General features: G+C 37.4%; 1 protein-coding gene across 2 annotated transcripts in view; it reads left to right on the top strand.

Moving 5' to 3' along the window:
* The window catches only part of DNAH12 (dynein axonemal heavy chain 12), a 177,223-nt gene that overhangs the window by 48,852 nt on the left and 108,174 nt on the right, over window positions 1–20,197 (top strand). For both annotated transcript variants that reach the window (XM_043443267.1, XM_043443266.1), the window contains 10 exons: window positions 1,406–1,600; window positions 2,897–3,018; window positions 3,113–3,395; window positions 6,139–6,258; window positions 6,567–6,723; window positions 6,954–7,126; window positions 10,852–11,004; window positions 11,456–11,695; window positions 12,069–12,314; window positions 12,641–12,760. In XM_043443267.1, the coding sequence (XP_043299202.1) occupies window positions 1,406–1,600; window positions 2,897–3,018; window positions 3,113–3,395; window positions 6,139–6,258; window positions 6,567–6,723; window positions 6,954–7,126; window positions 10,852–11,004; window positions 11,456–11,695; window positions 12,069–12,314; window positions 12,641–12,760 (1,809 nt within the window). The remainder of the gene's footprint in view (window positions 1–1,405; window positions 1,601–2,896; window positions 3,019–3,112; window positions 3,396–6,138; window positions 6,259–6,566; window positions 6,724–6,953; window positions 7,127–10,851; window positions 11,005–11,455; window positions 11,696–12,068; window positions 12,315–12,640; window positions 12,761–20,197) is intronic.

Genomic DNA, 20,197 nt, shown 5'->3' with positions numbered 1-20,197 from the left:
GAAGGAAAACAGTTGGTATTATTTAATCTAACTTTAGATAGCCTAGGCCCTGTTTCAGTATATTCTTGTAACTTGTAGTGAAGTTCTATATACAGTACTTTGTATTTGAGAACTAGCTTGAGAACCCTTTAGAATAATTAATGAATTATTTTACACTTAAGAAAACAAGTGATATTTGAGACTGTAAGATTATTTAATGTCATGACCTTATAGTTGATGTGGGTAAATACAGAAAGCAAATAAATTATAATAACTAGGATCTTTGGTATCAATATTCTAACTGGAGACTATATAAAATGGAGAAAAGATCAATAACAACTGGATTTTCTCCCTAGTATGTATTGACTTCTAAATATGTGCCAGGTACTACTCTAGGAGCTTTACATTTATTAACTCATTTAATCCACAGAGCACATTATTATCAGTATTCATAGATGAGGAAACCAAGGATAGAAAATTCACCCAAGTTCACACAGCTAAAGATGACAAAGCTGAAATTCAAAATAAAGCAGTCTGGTTTTAATTTAGGCATAGTGTTGTTATGGGGCACCTTAGCTTTGAATATTTGGAGAAGACAAAGAGTTATGTTCTTCTAAAAGGCCATAACACTGCACATCTTGCCTTGATTCAAGCTGATTTAACCCTTTCCTGATAAGATGTTTTTTGCAAGTACTTCTTCTTTGACAAGGGAGAATTTATAAGACAAATTTGAAAGCTCTCTTAGATGTTTTCAAACAAAAATGTGAGGCCAACCTCTTGATATATAGGATCTCAAGCCATAGATTTAAGAATCAAAGAGAGATTATATACATGATGCTTGGCTAATGAAATATCTAATGGATTCTTGGAAATGTGTGGTAATAAGATTCCCCCCTCCAAATTGTGTTGACGTAGAGCAAATTGTGTTGACATTTCTCAGCGTGGCACTAATGACATTTTGGGGTAAATAATTCTTTGTTGTGGAAGTTGTCCTGTATTTAGCAGCATCCATGACCTTTGTCCACTTGATATAAGTAGAACCCTCACCCCAATAGTTGTGACAAATGAAAATGCCTCCAGACATTGTGAAATGTCCTTTGGGGTGAGGGCAAAATAGCCCCTAGGTTGATAACCACTGGTGTGGGGCAGGATATATTTCTGGATGCTTTTTAAAGTTGAGACAGTTCACCTAGGAATTAGGAAATTGGTCTAAATAACTATAGTCATTTCCAGTTATGAGTTTCAATGATTTAGGAAAACTTCAGACCTCCTAGTTTTTCAAAGCCAGTGTGAGACACCCACAAGTGACTTTGAGCTGTTTTGCACTGATTCAAAAATAACAGTGAATTTAAAATGCATAGCCTTTGTTATAATTTATAGGTTTCCTTTAATAACTGGAATTCAGTATAATATGCTTTCCTTTAAGGCTTGGGAAGACCGTTTGATTCGAATACAAGAAACGATTGATGAATGGTTAAAGGTACAAGCTCACTGGCTATACTTGGAGCCCATTTTTTGCTCTGAGGATATCATGCAACAGATGCCAGAAGAAGGGCGTCAGTTTCAGACGGTAGACAGACACTGGAGGGATATCATGAAGTTTTGTGCGAAAGATCCAAAGGTGAAGCATTTGTTTTCTCTCTTTCAAATAAAGAGGAAACCTTTATTTCCGGCTATTAGAAAAGGCATTTAACTTTTTTTCCAACTACAGAAATAAAACCTACTCGTTGTGAACAAACTGGAAAACTCAGGAAAATAAAAGGGAGCATAAGTAACTTTACTTTTCAGTTCTTAAGATACACTGTTCATAATCCTTTAGTATGCATAGTGGAGCTGCTTCAAATGTTCATTTAACTTACTTGGCTTCTAGAGTGTATACTCCATGCTTCCTCTTGTAAAATAAATAGTAAAATAAAATGAAGTAAGCAAGAGGGTGGGGGAGAGAGAGGGAAAGAGAGAGAGAGAATGAATATGAATGGATGTGAGTCATGCAGGTGATTCAACTGACGTTCTACTCCGTGACTCTATATGCTTGCAATGATGGGAAAAAGAGTCAGCAGTTCTTTCAGCTGGTCTCACTTGCTATGTGTCTCTCCTAGTGAGTATAGTACCCTGTTGAATGTGATTTTAATGCTGAAAGGCAGACCGGGTATTTTTCATACACATAGATATATATATATACAAAAAAAATCTGGTACCCAACTTAATAAATAGCATTTTATTTCAATGCTGGATGAAAAAATAGCTGTGCTGGACTTTTGAGAGTCAATAGTACTAAAATTTATGTTTGAAAGATTTCCCTTACGTGTTGATTTTAGAACCTTTCTAAGACATTATTTCTTAGAGAACTGAAATCAGTTGTTGTTTTTTTTTTTCTGCAAAGGGTTGCATGGTAAATACTTGAGGCTTTATGAGACCTACTGTGTTTTTTATAACTACTCAATTCTGCTGTTGTAGCAAGAAAGCGGCCAAAGGCAATATGTAACTGAATGGATGTGTCCATGCAATAATGTAACTGTTTGTGGACACTGACATTTTCATGTGCCATGAGATGGTTTTCTTCTTTTAATTTATTGAACCTTTTAAAAGTGTAAAAATAGAATGTTTATAGTTGACAGTTGTAAATGTAAAAATTAAATCACAAACAAAACTAGCATATTCTTCCCCTATCATTCAAAAGAATACAGGAAGAATGAAAATATGTATGACAATCATAATTTCTCATTTACAGCTATCAACTTTGGGTAAGAATACTTGTCATTTACTGAATTTTAATAGTTTTACATTATGAAAAACTTCCTGGCAATTTTCATAAGTCTTTTGACATCTTAACATTTTTGAGGTGTAAGTTAATGTTGAGATCTTATCATTATATCTAGTATATAAGTTCTGACCTGAATGAATGGGTTTCTTTTAGGTTCTTGCTGCTACTTCTTTAACAGGTTTACTGGAAAAACTGCAGAACTGCAATGAACTTTTGGAGAAAATTATGAAAGGCCTTAACGCATATCTTGAAAAAAAACGACTTTTCTTCCCTCGGTATGATGAATAATCAATTGTGCTATCATTAAAGCATTTTCTGAGGTGCAATGAATTATAACTAAAGCTTTTGTCTTTGCATGGTTTTCCCTAGTTTTTTCTTCTTATCTAATGATGAAATGCTAGAGATTCTGTCAGAGACCAAAGATCCACTTAGAGTTCAGCCTCACTTGAAAAAATGCTTTGAAGGCATCGCCAAATTGGAGTTCCTTCCCAATTTGGATATTAAGGCCATGTATAGCTCTGAAGGTGAGCGAGTGGAGCTGATTGCACTAATTTCCACGTCTGCAGCTCGAGGTGCCGTGGAAAAGTGGCTCATTCAAGTAGAAGATTTGATGCTTCGAAGTATTCATGATGTGATTGCTGCAGCCAGGCTGGTGTGTTTCCTAGAATTTAATGTATATCCTATATTCTGTAATTCTCCTTTTTTTTTTTTTTTGGGAGATTTTTGAATGAGTACCAGTAAATTAACACTTAAGGGTCTTGCTCTTTTAAGCCATTTATTGTTTGTTTTTTTTTTACTCTGTTCCTAACATTATTATTAAAGTAATAATGGTAGTAAGAATTTATAATAATGTGCGATTAGGTGCTCCAAAAAAAAAAAGGTGCTATGAGAAAGAGTAATAAGGTGTATCTAATTTGGAGTGGAGAAGGTAGGTTACTAGTGATAGGCTCTTAGAGAAAGTAAAATTGAAACCAAGACCCAAAGGGTAAGTAGGAATTAACCAAATAGAGAGCAAATGGAAGACCATCTAGGGTATCCTTTGTGAAGGCCCTAGGGTCAGAAAGAATCTCAGACAATTACTTAAAAACTCAAAATGAGATAAACAAACATTAAAGGAGAATCTATAATATTTGAGAGAAATATAGCACGTAGGCACTACATACACCTCACTTAGGCTAATTCAATTAACCATACTTGAATGATAATAAATTTCAGCATGTTTCTTCCTCTAGGGCCACAAAGGAACAGTTGTACAGTAAAAATACCATTTAAAAGGCATTGCAGGGCCTTCCCTTGTGGGTCTGTGGCTAGGACTCTGAGCTACCAGTGCAGGGGGCCTGGGTTTAATCCCTGGCCAGGGAACTAGATCCCACATGCAGTCTTACAAGCTGCAACTTAAGTCCTGGCTCAGCCAAATAAATATATGTTTAAAAAAAAAAAAAAGGCATTGCAGCCTTGTATCCAACAACTCACTTTGAGTAAGAATCCTTTTTCCTTTTTCCTTCACTAAGAGCCCTATGAGAATCATCTTATAGTGTCTATTCTGTTCAGTTTCAAAGTTCCTGCAGATAAATCTTGACTTTTTCTCTCCATTTTCTATCTCTGATTCCAAAGCACAAAGGAAAAAATCAACATTATCCATGAAAGTATTTCCTTAATCCATATAGAAACTTACCTTCTGTGTACCTAGCAATGGCTCATCCATTCTTTGAAACTTAACCTTCTTTGAAACCTAGGTTAGTTTGTTATTTGCATTTATTCATAAATATTTATAAATATTATGAATGTTTGGTATTTTTAAAATGTCATGGACTTCCTTAGTGTGGCTCAGATAGTAAAGAATGACCTGGGTTGGGAAGATTCCCTGGAGAAGGGCATGACTACCCACTCCAGTATTCTTGGTTGGAGAATTCCATGGCAAGAGAAGCCTGGCAGGCTACAGTCTATGGTATCACAAAGAGTCAGACAAGACAGCAACTAACACTTTCACTTTTTTCATAAATATTACTAAAAATGCATTTTAATAGTTAATATTTATATCCTTAAGCTTCCTTTGTGGCTCAGCTGGTAAAGAACCTGCCTGCAGTTCGGGAGACCTGGGTTCAATCCCTGGGTTGAGAAGATCCCCTGGAGGAGGAAATGGCAACCCACTCCAGAATTCTGGCCTGGAGAATTCCATGGTCTGTGTAGTCCATCGGGTCACAAAGAATCGGGCACAACTGAGCGACTTCACTTTCACTTTCATCCTTATGCTTAATATTCTTATATCCAAGATGGTGTCATTGTATTACAAATATAGTTTCCGGGGAATTCCCTGGTGGTCCAGGGGTTAGGACGTGGTGCTTTCACTGCCGTGCCCTGGGTTCAATCCTTGGTCAAGGAACTAAGATCCCACAAGCTATGCAACACAGCCAATAAATAGATAAATATGTGTATACACATGGATATAAATTCCATTAGTATCAACTTTATACTTTGCATTTTTTTCCAGCTTTTAATTTAGTTCTATTATCATTTACTTTTGAAACAAGTTATTTTAAAAATTTTATTTATTTTTATTTTTTAATTGGTGGAAAATTGTTGCCTTAAGATGTGTTGGTTTGTGCTGTACGACAACATGAGTCAGTCATAATTATATTTGTATCTCCTTCCTCTTGAGCCTCTCTCCCCTCCTCCCATCCCACTGCTCTAGGTCATCACAGGGCACCAGGTGGCACAAGTTATTTTTAAAAAGACTACCCCTCCAATAAATCCATTTAAATGCATTTTGAACATAAAACATTTTGGAAGAAACGAAAGTATACTTTGAACTCATAGCATAGATTGTTCAATTGTGTATAACTGGACAAATATGTAATTGTTCAAATTATATACACTGGTCATACAAGTTTTTATAAAAACTATGGATAAATAATACAAGGGTTCTAGCTACTAAGTCAGTCTAGCTACAAGATGGTGTAGTCTTCTTTTCAGTTAAATCTTGGCATCAATATATGTAAATTGCTAGACTGATTTATTTTTTAAGTTTAATAAACCCTCATATCTCATTATAATAGAAGTAATGTGTATATTATGTAGAAAACTGACAACTCCCCACAGCAAAGAAACATAAAAATCCTATGGAAAATAGCTTTCCAAAGAATCGACAGATTCTTCCAGAGATAACTGATTATTGACATATAGATGCTCATCTTTCTATTCTTTTATCAATAAACAAATATTTTAAAAATATGACTTGTAAAAAAATTTCAGATCTTTTAAATAGTCATCTAAAATTTTTCATGAATATATTCTAGCCTACAAATGTAACAAATACCATACTTACTTATTGTTAATCATTAAGCTTTTTTCCTCTTGTCACCTTTTAAACTTAGAAATACACTTTAATTATTCAGGCTTATCCAGAATCTGCAAGAAGAGACTGGGTTCGAGAGTGGCCTGGCCAAGTGGTACTTTGTGTTTCTCAAATGTTCTGGACCTCTGAGACACAGGAAGTTATAAGTGGTGGAACGGAGGTAAAGCATTATTTTAAATAGCATTCTTTTATACACGCTATGCTTTTTTTTTGATTTTTAGTTAGCTTATTTATCATTTTCAAGGGCAATCTTCCCTCACTTTTTATGTGTAGCATTAAAATTGCACAATTACTTAAAAATTTGTTCTTAATTTTTATTATGCATAGACAAAAGTTATTCTGTTCTAGAATTCATTTTTATACTGAGCTACATTGTGAAGTCAGAATCATATTGTTAGAGAGTAGATGTATAAAATGCACACTTTTGCTACTATATAATGTTAGTTTAATTGCTTTTTTATTTTGTAGGGATTAAAGAAGTACTATAAGGAGCTTCAGAATCAACTAAATGATATTGTGGAGCTGGTAAGAGGAAAACTATCGAAGCAGACCAGGATTACTCTGGGGGCTTTGGTTACTATCGATGTCCATGCTAGAGATGTGGTCATGGACATGATTGATATGGGTATGTGACTTCTTCTTAATATTGAAGATAAAATATTGATAGTTTCTAGAAACAAGAACTTATATGTCTTCTTCTTTTTCAGCAGAATTTATTTTATATGATCTTTTCTACAAATTAGAAAATGTGAATTATTTTAATGTTAATACTTTTGTAAACAATGATAAAATATCTAGTTTTCAAATTATTTCCATTTCAGGATTATGTGTCTTGTTTTCCTTTATTCCTTCCAGGCGTCTCACACGATACAGATTTCCAGTGGCTTGCTCAGCTTCGGTATTATTGGGAATATGAAAACGCTCGAGTTCGTATCATTAATTGCAACGTAAAATATGCTTATGAATATCTTGGTAACTCACCTCGACTTGTCATTACTCCTCTAACTGACAGATGTTACAGAACATTGGTATGTGTTTAAATTATTTTAATTTACACATTGAAGATTGCTATTTGATTTGGTGTCATATTTTCTTGTCCAAATTTAACATGGCTATCCTAATTTCATTCTCTTATCTGTATAGTAGACTATAGCTATAGTCAAAGGAAGGATAGCTTCCTTTCCTAATCCCAAATTCCCTTTATGTGAAATTATAATAATGAATATTTACTTCTGAGTGCTTTGGTAGAATATGAGTGTGTTTGAATTCTAATGTTTGAAAATCATGAGCCACACTCCCTTTGGGGGTAATTAGAAAAAGGAAGGTACTGGAGATTTAAAGAAAAAGCCAGAGCTTCAGAAAATGACATCAGTTCTGGGATGGATGGAGTTCTCCCATCTCTCCATCAGTGGAGTTCTGGGAGAGATGACAAGATGAAGGAAGGACATTTGAGCCTTAGAACTCCAAGTTAGTGTTGTTGAATAGGAGAGGGAGAGCTGAATGTAAGCAGGTGATATTGAGGGCTGCCCTTGTTGGGAAGCTATGGAAGGTAAAGCCATGACTACAAAACAAACAAACAAAACACCTCTGGGAATAGTGTTGTCAGATAAAATACAAGACTTCCAGGTTAATTTGAATTTCCAATCAACAGCGAAAAATTTGTTAGTAGAAGTATGTTCTAATTATTACATGGGCATACTTATACTAACAAATTATCCATTGTTTATCTGATTTTCAAATTTAACTGGGCATCCTGTATATTTATTTGCTAAACCTGGCAACCCTATCCGGGAGTTGAGGGGGAGACTCAAGAAACAACCTAAAGGGGCAGGATGGGGTGGGAGGTTCAAGAGGGAAGGGATGTATGTATACCTGTGACTGATTCATGTTGGGGTATGGCAGAAACCAACAAAATATTGTAAAGCAATTATCCTTCCATTAACAAAAAAAGAAACATCAATCCACTTGTAAGTTAAAGTGTCTTTGAGTTGTCTGTAAGCAGAGATAAAACAGGGATTATTGGGCGAATGATTGTCTAGGGAATGTTCTCAGTAAAAGCCTGTAAGAAAATGAAGAAAGCAGAGGGGGAAGCTAAGCAAGGATGTGGTTTCTGTGGATGTACAGCCTAGCCTGATCTCACGGGGAGCTTTGGAGCATGAATGGCATCACAGACATACTTCACTTTAAGGCAAAAGGTCTAACTTTTCTATCCCCTTATTGTCACCAGCTATGGGTCCCTCCTGAGGCTAGGGGTGTGAATAAGCATTCAGATGTTTGTGAATGAGGGAGCTCCTGACTGAGGGCAAATCTCAGGAGACAAGGACAGTTGTGAGCTACTTGTAGATGACACCCACAGCAATCGGAAGGACGGAAGCAATGACCAGTAAAAGAATCAGAGTACAATTGTAGTGCATCTGTGATAAAATATTTCACCAAATCCTCTTTCTCAAGAAGCTACCTGAAGGCCGAGCCATGTCTATCTTGTCCTCTACTCTAGTGATGGACAAGTACAAAAGTTACTCCCTAGGATTTGTTGAGTAAATGAATCTCAAGCTGCTGTGTCCTATCTCAGAGCTCACTGAAGTGAGCTGTGAATATTTGTAAGGTGGACCCTAGCAACTTTGAGGCATAAGATCAAAATCACATTTAACACTTGTATACAACACTAAACACTGGAAAAATCTCCTACTGCAGTTAATGTCCATAATAAAGGGAACACATTTATAAGCATTTTGGGGAAATTTTTATAAAGAAAGGAGAGACTGAGGTTTTTAGCAGTCACATTAATGGACATTAACAGTATAGCATTTACTACAAATGTATGATGGGTAAAGTATCATTGATATTGCATTTATTTAATAAGCTGTCTCTGTTGTTTGATTTTTGTAAATGTGAAAATATTTAAGGTTTTCATAGGTCTATTCATTATTTTTTATAATGTTTAGTTTCTTAGAGCAGTTTTAGGTTCACAGAAAAATTAAGCAGAAGGAATAGAGAGTTCCCGTATACTCCCTGTCCCGCCATATACACAGTCTTGGCCCTTTAACCCTATTTTATCTAAAAGTAGTTAAGTTTCACAAACTCTCATAGAGTTTTTCATGAAACAAACTTCATAGTTAGAGAGAGTTGACTGTAACTTGTACGCTTCTAAGAATTTCCAACCATTGTTACAGTCATTGTGCGGACTCAGAAAGAATTCAGATACTGCTGATGTTACTCTTAAGGAACTTAAAAACTAATTGAGAGGGGGAAAAATGTACTTAGTTAACTGTAATGTAAGTGTTACTGAACTATGTTCATTTGCCCAACTCATCACAGCAAGCCAAATGCTGAAATGCTGAGGTTTGCAGCAGAGAAAGTGTTTATTCACAGAGCAACCAAGCAAGGAGACAGGAAAACAACTTAGACCTCCCCCCTTGAAGGCGAAGGGCTCAGGGTATTCATGGGATAAAGCTGAGGTATGGGAAGCATGGGGAGGCCGTTGTCTCTCTGCTTGCATGCAGCCAGGCCACAGGCGTTTTCATAGCTGCAAAGCTCAGAAAGGAGTGGAGTTAGCTTGCTCTGAGGGTGGAGTTTTTGGCCTCTGACATCAAAAGGTCACTGAGCTGACACTTGCCCCTGTCTAGATGGAGGATGGGTGGTCTTAACCCTCTGAATCAGCTCAAGCTTGATTTGACACAGAAGACTCCAGATGTGTAAAAAACAGCTTGGGCGACCACCCCAGTGCCCAGACTACGCTTGGAGGATACGCCAGCTTATGGGAAAACAATAAAAGTGGAGTCCATAGGCAAAGGCAGGTCACAGTTTACCATGCATCAGTGGATAACTGGTAACTAGTTTCACAATGAAGGTGATACTACTGGTTAGAGAATACAGAGAGGTGCTCTGGGGATGGAGAAAATGAAGAACATACCAAGAGTGGAATGATTACCAGGGTGAATCATAGACAAAAATACATAGTAGGGCATCTCTTTATTTCCCCACTAGTGGGCCTCCATGCATTACCCTCCGTTTTTGGTGTTTTCTCTCTTTGCAGCTAGCTATCAAGATTGTCATAATTGGTCTCTACAACCATTTCTGGAAGCACTTTTTTTTTTAAAGTGACATGTTATTTTTAATGTTTATTTCTTTATTTTTGGTGTGCTGCACAGGCAAGTTGTGGCAAGCGGGGGCTACTCTCTAGCTGCGGTACTTGAGCTTCCCACTGGCGTTGGCTTCTCTTGCTGCAGAGAGGCTCGAGGGCACTCTGGCTTGAGAAGCTGAGGCTCCCGAGCTCTAGAACACAGGCTGTAGTTGTGGTGCATGGGCTTACTTGCTCCGAAGCATGTGGAATTTTGCCAGATCAGGAATCACCCCCGTGCCTCCTGCATTAGCAGGCAGATACTTTACCGTTGAGCCACCAGGGAAGCCCTCCATAAGCACTTTTAATTAAACTTTTCTGATCAAATGCTAACACTTCAAGGCTGGATTCTCTTTGTTTCTAAAAAGGCAAATGGAATACATATGAAGTATTAGACGATAAGGAGATTCTCATACATTTTAACTTTTTTTTAGATCCTTTAAACCACTTTTTCTTGGTGCAGCTACAGAAATGAGTTCTAAAAACCAATGATGTGTGTAATTGCATTACTGCCTCTGAAGCTACAAATAAGACTGAGTCCATTTTATTCATATATGCAATTGTTCTGTGATAGGGTTTTTGTTTGTTTGCAGTTAAGCATGGATTTCTTTTCACATTTATTTTTCTTTTCAGATAGGTGCCTTCTATTTAAACCTTGGAGGCGCTCCAGAAGGGCCAGCAGGTACAGGGAAAACGGAAACCACCAAGGACTTGGCTAAAGCTCTTGCCGTACAGTGTGTGGTGTTCAACTGCTCAGACGGGCTCGATTACCTAGCAATGGGAAAGGTAAAGTTACACGTCAAATAGGACAAGGAGTTTATTGTAAGGTCTAACTGCATAAAGCTGAAGCAAATTCATATTTTAAACACTGATTGTGGTTTATGCATTGTTTGAACTCTTTTTTTTTTAATGGGTAAAGGCATTGTTTTTATCCCTTTGGGGTTTTTATTGAGCTTAACTTTCAGTTTTGACTTAAAAGCTTCGCAGGTTTCTCACACGGTAAAGAATCTTCCTGAAATGTGGGAGACCGGAGTTCGATCCCTGGGTTGGGAAGATCCCCTGGAGGTGGAAATGGCAATGCTCTCCTGTATTCTTGCCTGGAGTATTCCACGGACAGCACAGTCGACTCGCCAAGAGTCAGACGTAACTGAGCAACTAACACTCACACTTCAATTTTGACTTAAAAGGTTAAAAAGATGCGCTTTCTTATGAAAATCATGGTTTTTCTTGTCCTTAGTTTTTTAAAGGACTGGCTTCTTCTGGTGCTTGGGCTTGCTTCGATGAATTTAATCGAATTGAGTTGGAAGTGCTGTCAGTGGTAGCGCAACAGATCCTTTGCATTCAGAGAGCCATTCAGCAGAAGCTGGAAGTGTTCACTTTTGAAGGGACAGAACTTAAGCTCAATCCAAACTGTTTCGTAGCTATTACCATGAATCCCGGCTATGCAGGACGTTCTGAATTACCAGATAATCTTAAGGTAATATATATTTTCTAAAGAGTGTAAATTTGGTAATCAGCATAATCTGCTCAAAATGGTACAGTTTTCTCACATGTATTTGTAATCTCCCTTTTACCTTTTCCATTTGCTCTAAGATAAACCTGTAAAGATTTTTTTTAATGTCTAAAAAAATATTAGAATGTTAGAGTACATAAAACTGCTGAAATGCTACTGAACAAATTAAAGAGCTAATGAAAAGGTGCTGCACGGGGGAAGTAAACTTGACTATCAGCCCTTTATCTTTGGGTGATTGTGCTCGGCTTTAAAACCTGTTTCCAAAAAATAAATAAATAAATAAATAAAACCTGTTTCCTTTATGCAAATAATATATTTCACTTGTTTTATGCTTCAGGTTCTTTTCAGAACAGTGGCTATGATGGTTCCAAACTATGCCCTTATAGCAGAAATCTCCCTCTACTCCTATGGATTTCTGAATGCAAAACCTCTGTCTGTGAAGATAGTAATGACCTATAGGCTCTGCTCGGAGCAGCTCTCATCACAGTTTCATTATGACTATGGAATGCGAGCAGTAAAAGCAGTTTTAATAGCCGCTGGAAACCTAAAACTAAAATTTCCAAATGAAAATGAAGATATACTTGTAAGTATTAAATATATACATTGTGAAAGTTTCCATAAAAAGATAATTTTTTTCAGCAAGGTTGATTGTGAACTATAGATAGGCAGATAAGAGTTATTGCTTTGAGCCTTTTTATGTAGGGTTGAAATGACAGTTTTGAGATTCTGGTTTTCATTATAATTTATAGGAAGCCAAGGACCTTTCTGTTTGATAAGTGTAGTACTGGCTTTTTAGTATAGGGATTCCATGAAATAATATAAAACAAACTTTGACTTTGGTGAGGTAGGGGCAAGAAGAGGGCCAATACTGGCAATTAATCTGTATTGCACTTTTTGATTGATTTTTAGCTTCTTCGATCAATTAAAGATGTAAATGAACCAAAGTTTTTGTCACATGATATACCCCTATTTAATGGAATAACTAGTGACTTATTTCCTGGTGTTAAACTTCCTGAAGCTGACTATAATGTAAGTAAACCTCTAAGAATGACTTGTTCTTCAAATAAATGCATCTGGTGACTCAGTAGTTTTTTGAGTTTCATTAAATGAGTGAATTATTCTGTTAGGAAGATAAACCTCTATTTTGGCCACTCTGATTAATAAGGAAGAGTACATTTTAGTGTGTGTGCCTAGTTGTTCAGTTGTGTCTGACTCTTTGCAACCCCATGGATTATAGCCTGCCATGCTCCTCTGTCCATGGGATTTCCCAGGCAACAGTACTGAAGTACAATGCCATGCCCTTCTTCAGGGAAATTTTAGTACTTTATGTTATGTGATACCAGGGTTAACAAGTTTCAGGTCAAAGATAATGTTACCATAAGAGAACACATTTTATTTCCTGCATTCTGTCTCGTGATTTATAATATTTACTACTAAATATACTCCCCTGGTGGCTCAGATTGTAAAGAATCTGCCTGCAATGCAGGAGACCCGGCTTCGATCCCTGGGTCAGGAAGATTCCCTGGAGAAGGGAATGGCTCCCCACTCCAGTATTTTCGCCTGGAGAATTACATGGACAGAGAAACCTGTAGGGCTACAGTTCATGGGATTGCAAAGAATTGGACATGACTGAGCAACTAACAGAATGTCAATCTCAACCTGATAATTGTGTCCCTTAGTTTTTCAGGGTTCTCTGGGAAACTGCCAAATTTCTCCTTGTAGGTTTTGAGGCACCCCTGTAAGAAGGGGACATGTTCTCCAGTAATCCCTCTGTTCCCATCAGTTACCTCCCAGAGAGGGTGAAAGCCTGGTTGGGGAAAAGTGGGGGCTAACTTTGCACCTGATTGGAGCACTACTGGGGAAAGCAATGGTGCTTGTTAACCCTGGTATCATATAACATAAAGTACTAAAATTTCCCTGGAGAAGGGCATGGCATCCTACTGGGGTAACTGATTTGGGGGTTTCTATTTTGACAGGGTAAGGTGAGGGGGCAAAAGCTGAAGAAGATGGTGAGAAAAAGAAATGGAGTTAGAAAGAGGGAGTCCATGAGAAGCTCTAGCTCCAAATCTTTTGGGGGCAACACAGAAATAGAGGCTTAATACAAACAAGACTCACTCAGACTTGTTTCTTCCATCATTTAATTTTATCCTGGAGTATAGTTGATTTACACTGTTGCGTTAGGTTCCGATGTACAGCTCAGGCTTCCCACGTGCTGCTAGTGGTGAAGAACCCCCGTGCCAATGCGGGAGACACAGGAGATGCAGGTTCGAGTCCTGGGTCTGGAAGGTCCCCTGGAGAAGGAAATGGCAACCCACTCCAGTATTCTTGCCTGGAGAATCCCATGGACAGAGGAGCCTGGCGGACTACAGTCCATAGGGTCTCAAGGAGTCAGATGCAACTGAAGCGACTTAGCATGTGTATGTACAGCTAAGTGATTCGCTTAAATATGGAAGCATATATCCATTCTTTTTCAGAGTCATTTCCCATATACTTTATCACAGAATATTGAGGAGAGATCCCTGTGCTATTAGTAGATCTCTCTTGCTCATCTAAAGTAGTGTCTAAAGTTAATCACAAGTCCTAAATGATCTCTCACCTCCACGTGTCTCTCTCACCTGCCCCTTGAAACCACAAGTCTACTTTCCAAGTCTGTGACTCTGTTGTTATTTTGCAAAGAAGTTCATTTCTATCATGCACTTTTTTGAAGGATCCACATAAAAGAGATATCACGTGATATTTGCCATTCCCTGTCTGATATTTGCCATTCTCCTTCACCGAGTGTGACCATCTCTATGTCCTTCCATGTTGGGGCAATCGCACAATTTCATTCTCTTTTTAAGGCCAAATAATATTCCGTTAAGTATATGGACCACATCTTCTTTATCCATTCAGAGTTTGGTAGACATTTAAGCTGTTTGGTGTCTTGGTTATTCTACATAGTGCTGCAGTGAGTTTTGGGGTGTGTGTACCTTTTTTTTTTCATTTATTTTTATTAGTTGGAGGCTAATTACTTTACATTATTGTAGTGGGTTTTGTTATACATTGACTTGAATCGGCCATGGTTTTACATGTATTCCCCATCCCGATCCCCCCTCCCACCTCCCTCTCTACCCAATCCCTCTGGGTCTTCCCAGTGCACCAGGCCTGAGCACTTGTCTCATGCATCCAACCTGGGCTGGTGATTTTCACCATAGATAATATACATGTTTCGATGCTGTTCTCTCAAAACATCCCACCCTCGCCTTCTCCCACAGAGTCCAAAATTCTGTTCTGTACATCTGTGTCTGTTTTTCTGTTTTGCATATAGGGTTATCATTACCATCTTTCTAAATCCCATATATATGTGTTAGTATGCTGTAACGGTCTTTATCTTTCTGGCTTACTTCACTCTGTATGATGGGCTCCAGTTTCATCCATATCATTAGAACTGATTCAAATGAATTCTTTTTAATGGCTAAGTAATATTCCATGGTATATATGTACCACAGCTTCCTTATCCATTCATCTGCTGATGGGCATCTAGGTTGCTTCCATGTCCTGGCTATTATAAACAGTGCTGCGATGAACATGGGGGTGCACGTGTCTCTTTCAGATCTGGTTTCCTCAGTGTGTATGCCCAGAAGTGGGATTGCTGGGTCATATGGCAGTTCTATTTCCAGTTTTTAAGAAATCTCCACACTGTTCTCCATAGTGGCTGTACTAGTTTGCATTCCCACCAACAGTGTAAGAGGGTTCCCTTTTCTCCACACCCTCTCCAGCATTTATTGCTTGTAGACTTTTGGATAGCAGCCATCCTGACTGGCGTGTAATGGTACCTCATTGTGGTTTTGATTTGCATTTCTCTGATAATGAGTGATGTTGAGCATCTTTTCATGTGTTTGTTAGCCATCTGTATGTCTTCTTTGGAGAAATGTCTGTTTAGTTCTTTGGCCCATTTTTTGATTGGGTCATTTATTTTTCTGGAATTGAGCTGCAGGAGTTGCTTGTATATTTTTGAGATTAATCCTTTGTCTGTTGCTTCATTTGCTATTATTTTCTCCCAATCTGAGGGCTGTCTTTTCACCTTGCTTATAGTTTCCTTTGTGTGCAAAAGCTTTTAAGTTTCATTAGGTCCCATTTGTTTATTTTTGCTTTTATTTCCAATATTCTGGGAGGTGGGTCATAGAGGATCTTGCTGTGATTTATGTCGGAGAGTGTTTTGCCTATGTTCTCCTCTAGGAGTTTTATAGTTTCTGGTCTTACATTTAGATCTTTAATCCATTTTGAGTTTATTTTTGTGTATGGTGTTAGAAAGTGTTCTAGTTTCATTCTTTTACAAGTGGTTGACCAGTTTTCCCAGCACCACTTGTTAAAGAGGTTGTCTTTTTTCCATTGTATATCCTTGCCTCCTTTGTCAAAGATAAGGTGTCCATAGGTTCGTGGATTTATCTCTGGGCTTTCTATTCTGTTCCATTGATCTATATTTCTGTCTTTGTGCCAGTACCATACTGTCTTGATGACTGTGGTTTTGTAGTAGAGTCTGAAGTCAGGCAGGTTGATTCCTCCAGTTCCGTTCTTCTTTCTCAAGATTACTTTGGCTATTCGAGGTTTTTTGTATTTCCATACAAATTGTGAAACTATTTGTTCTAGTTCTGTGAAAAATACCGTTGGTAGCTTGATAGGGATTACATTGAATCTATAGATTGCTTTGGGTAGTATAGCCATTTTGACAATATTGATTCTTCCAATCCATGAACACGGTATGTTTCTCCATCTGTTTGTGTCCTCTTTGATTTCTTTCATCAGTGTTTTATAGTTTTCTATGTATAGGTCTTTTGTTTCTTTAGGTAGATATACTCCTAAGTATTTTATTCTTTTTGTTGCAATGGTGAATGGTATTGTTTCCTTAATTTCTCTTTCTGTTTTCTCATTGTTAGTGTATAGGAATGCAAGGGATTTGTGTGTGTTAATTTTATATCCTGCAACTTTACTATATTCATTGATTAGCTCTAGTAATTTTCTGGTAGATTCTTTAGGGTTTTCTATGTAGAGGATCATGTCATCTGCAAACAGCGAGAGTTTCACTTCTTCTTTTCCTGTCTGGATTCCTTTTACTTCTTTTTCTCATCTGATTGCTATGGCCAAAACTTCCAAAACTATGTTGAATAGTAGTGATGAGAATGGGCACCCTTGTCTTGTTCCTGATTTCAGGGGAAATGCTTTCAATTTTTCACCATTGAGGGTAATGCTTGCTGTGGGTTTGTCATATATAGCTTTTATTATGTTGAGGTATGTTCCTTCTATTCCTGCTTTCTGGAGAGTTTTAATCATAAATGGATGTTGAATTTTGTCAAAGGCTTTCTCTGCATCTATTGAGATAATCATACGGTATTTATCTTTCAATTTGTTAATGTGATGTATTACATTGATTGATTTGTGGATATTAAAGAATCCTTGCATTCCTGGGATAAAGCCCACTTGGTCATGGTGTATGATTTTTTTAATATGCTGTTGGATTCTGTTTGCTAGAATTTTGTTAAGGATTTTTGCATCTATGTTTGTCAGTGATATTGGCCTGTAGTTTTCTTTTTTTGTGGCATCTTTGTCCAGTTTTGGAATTAGGGTGATGTGGCCTCATAGAATGAGTTTGGAAGTTTACCTTCTTCTGCAATTTTCTGGAAGAGTTTGAGTAAGATAGGTGTTAGCTCTTCTCTAAATTTTTGGTAGAATTCAGCTGTGAAGCCATCTGGTCCTGGGCTTTTGTTTGCTGGAAGATTTCTGATTACAGTTTCGATTTCCTTGCTTGTGATGGGTCTGTTAAGATCTTCTATTTCTTCCTGGTTCAGTTTTGGAAAGTTATACTTTTCTAAGAACTTGTCCATTTCTTCCAAGTTGTCCATTTTATTGGCATAGAGCTGCTGGTAGTAGTCTCTTATGATCCTTTGTATTTCAGTGTTGTCTGTCGTGATCTCTCCATTTTCATTTCTAATTTTGTTAATTTGGTTCTTCTCCCTTTGTTTCTTAATGAGTCTTGCTAATGGTTTGTCAATTTTGTTTATTTTCTCAAAAAACCAGCTTTTAGCTTTGTTGATTTTTGCTATGGTCTCTTTAGTTTCTTTTGCATTTATTTCTGCCCTGATTTTTAAGATTTCTTTCCTTCTGCTAACCCTGGGGTTCTTCATTTCTTCCTTCTCTAGTTGCTTTAGGTGTAGAGTTAGGTTATTTATTTGACTTTTTTCTTGTTTCTTGATGTAAGCCTGTAATGCTATGAACCTTCCCCTTAGCACTGCTTTTACAGTGTCCCATAGGTTTTGGGTTGTTGTGTTTTCATTTTCATTCATTTCTATACATATTTTGATTTCTTTTTTGATTTCTTCTATGATTTGTTGGTTATTCAGAAGCGTGTTATTTAGCCTCCATATGTTTGAATTTTTAACAATTTTTTTCCTGTAATTGAGATCTAATCTTACTGCACTGTGGTCAGAAAAGATGACTGGAATGATTTCAATTTTTTTAAATTTACCAAGACTAGATTTATGGCCCAGGATGTGATCTATTCTGGAGAAGGTTCCGTGTGCACTTGAGAAAAAGGTGAAGTTGATTGTTTTGGGGTGAAATGTCCTATAGATATCAATTAGGTCTAGCTGGTCCATTGTGTCATTTAAAGTTTGTGTTTCCTTGTTAATTTTCTGTTTAGTTGATCTATCCATAGTTGTGAGTGGGGTATTAAAGTCTCCCACTATTATTGTGTTACTATTAATTTCCTCTTTCATACTCATTAGCGTTTGCCTTACATATTGCGGTGCTCCTATGTTGGGTGCATATATATTTATAATAGTTATATCTTCTTCTTGGATTGATCCTTTGATCATTGTGTAGTGTCCTTCTTTGTCTCTTTTCACAGCCTTTATTTGAAAGTCTATTTTATCTGATATGAGTATTGCGACTCCTGCTTTCTTTTGGTCTCCGTTTGTGTGAAATATTTTTTTCCAGCCCTTCACTTTCAGTCTGTATGTGTCTCTTGTTTTGAGGTGGGTCCCTTGTAGACAGCATATATAGGGGTCTTGTTTTTGTATCCATTCAGCCAGTCTTTGTCTTTTGGTTGGGGCATTCAACCCATTTACATTTAAGGTAATTATTGATAGGTATGGTCCCATTGCCATTTACTTTGTTGTTTTGGGTTCACGTTTATACAACCTTTCTGTGTTTCCTGTCTAGAGAAGATCCTTTAGCATTTGTTGAAGAGCTGGATTGCTGGTGCTGAATTCTCTCAGCTTTTGCTTGTCTGTAAAGCTTTTGGATTCTCCTTCGTATCTGAATGAGATCCTTGCTGGGTACAGTAATCTAGCTTGAAGGTTATTCTCTTTCATTACTTTAAGTATGTCCTGCCATTCCCTTCTGGCCTGGAGGGTTTCTATTGATAGATCAGCTGTTATCCTTATGGGAATCCCTTTGTGTGTTATTTGTTGTTTCTCCCTTGCTGCTTTTAATATTTGTTCTTTGTGTTTGATCTTTGTTAATTTGATTAATATGTGTCTTCGGGTGTTTCACCTTGGGTTTATCCTGTTTGGGACTCTCTGGGTTTCTTGGACTTGGGTGGCTATTTCCTTCCCCATTTTAGGGAAGTTTTCAGCTATTATCTCCTCGAGTATTTTCTCATGGCCTTTCTTTTTGTCTTCTTCTTCTGGGACTCCTATGATTCAAATGTTGGGGCGTTTCATATTGCCCCAGAGGTCCCTGAGGTTGTCCTCATTTCTTTTGATTCTTTTTTCTTTTTTCCTCTCTGCTTCATTTATTTCCACCATTTTATCTTCTACCTCACTTATCCTATCTTCTGTCTCCGTTATTCTACTCTTGGTTCCCTCCAGAGTGTTTTTGATCTCATGTATTGCATTATTCATTTTTAATTGACTCTTTTTTATTTCTTCTAGGTCTTTATTAAACATTTCTTGCATCCTCTCAATCTCTGTCTCCAGGCTATTTATCTATAACTCCATTTTGTTTTAAAGATTTTGGATCATTTTTATTATCATTATTCTAAATTCTTTTTCAGGTAGATTCCCTATCTCCTCCTCTTTTGTTTGACTTGGTGGGCATTTTTCATGTTTCTTTACCTGTTGGGTATTTCTCTGCCTTTTCATCTTGTTTAGATTGCTGTGTCTGGAGTGGGCTTTCTGTATTCTGGAGGTCTGTGGTTCCTTTTTAATGTGGAGGTTTCACCCAGTGGGTGGGGTTGGACAATTGGCTTGTCAAGGTTTCCTGGTTAGGGAAGCTTGCGTCGGTGTTCTGGTGCGTGGAACTGGATTTCTTCTCTCTGGAGTGCAATGGAGTGCCCGGTAATGAGTTTTGAGATGGGTCTATGTGTTAGGTGTGACTTTGGGCAGCCTGTATGTTGACGCTCAGGGCTATGTTCCTGCGTTGCTGGAGAATTTGCATGGTATGTCTTGCTCTGAAATTTACTGGCTCTTGGGTGGTGGTTGGTTTCAG

This window comes from Cervus canadensis, chromosome 22 (assembly GCF_019320065.1).
Source record: "Cervus canadensis isolate Bull #8, Minnesota chromosome 22, ASM1932006v1, whole genome shotgun sequence".
Classification (NCBI taxonomy): Eukaryota; Metazoa; Chordata; class Mammalia; order Artiodactyla; family Cervidae; genus Cervus; species Cervus canadensis.
This window is presented reverse-complemented; position numbering and strand designations above follow the sequence as displayed.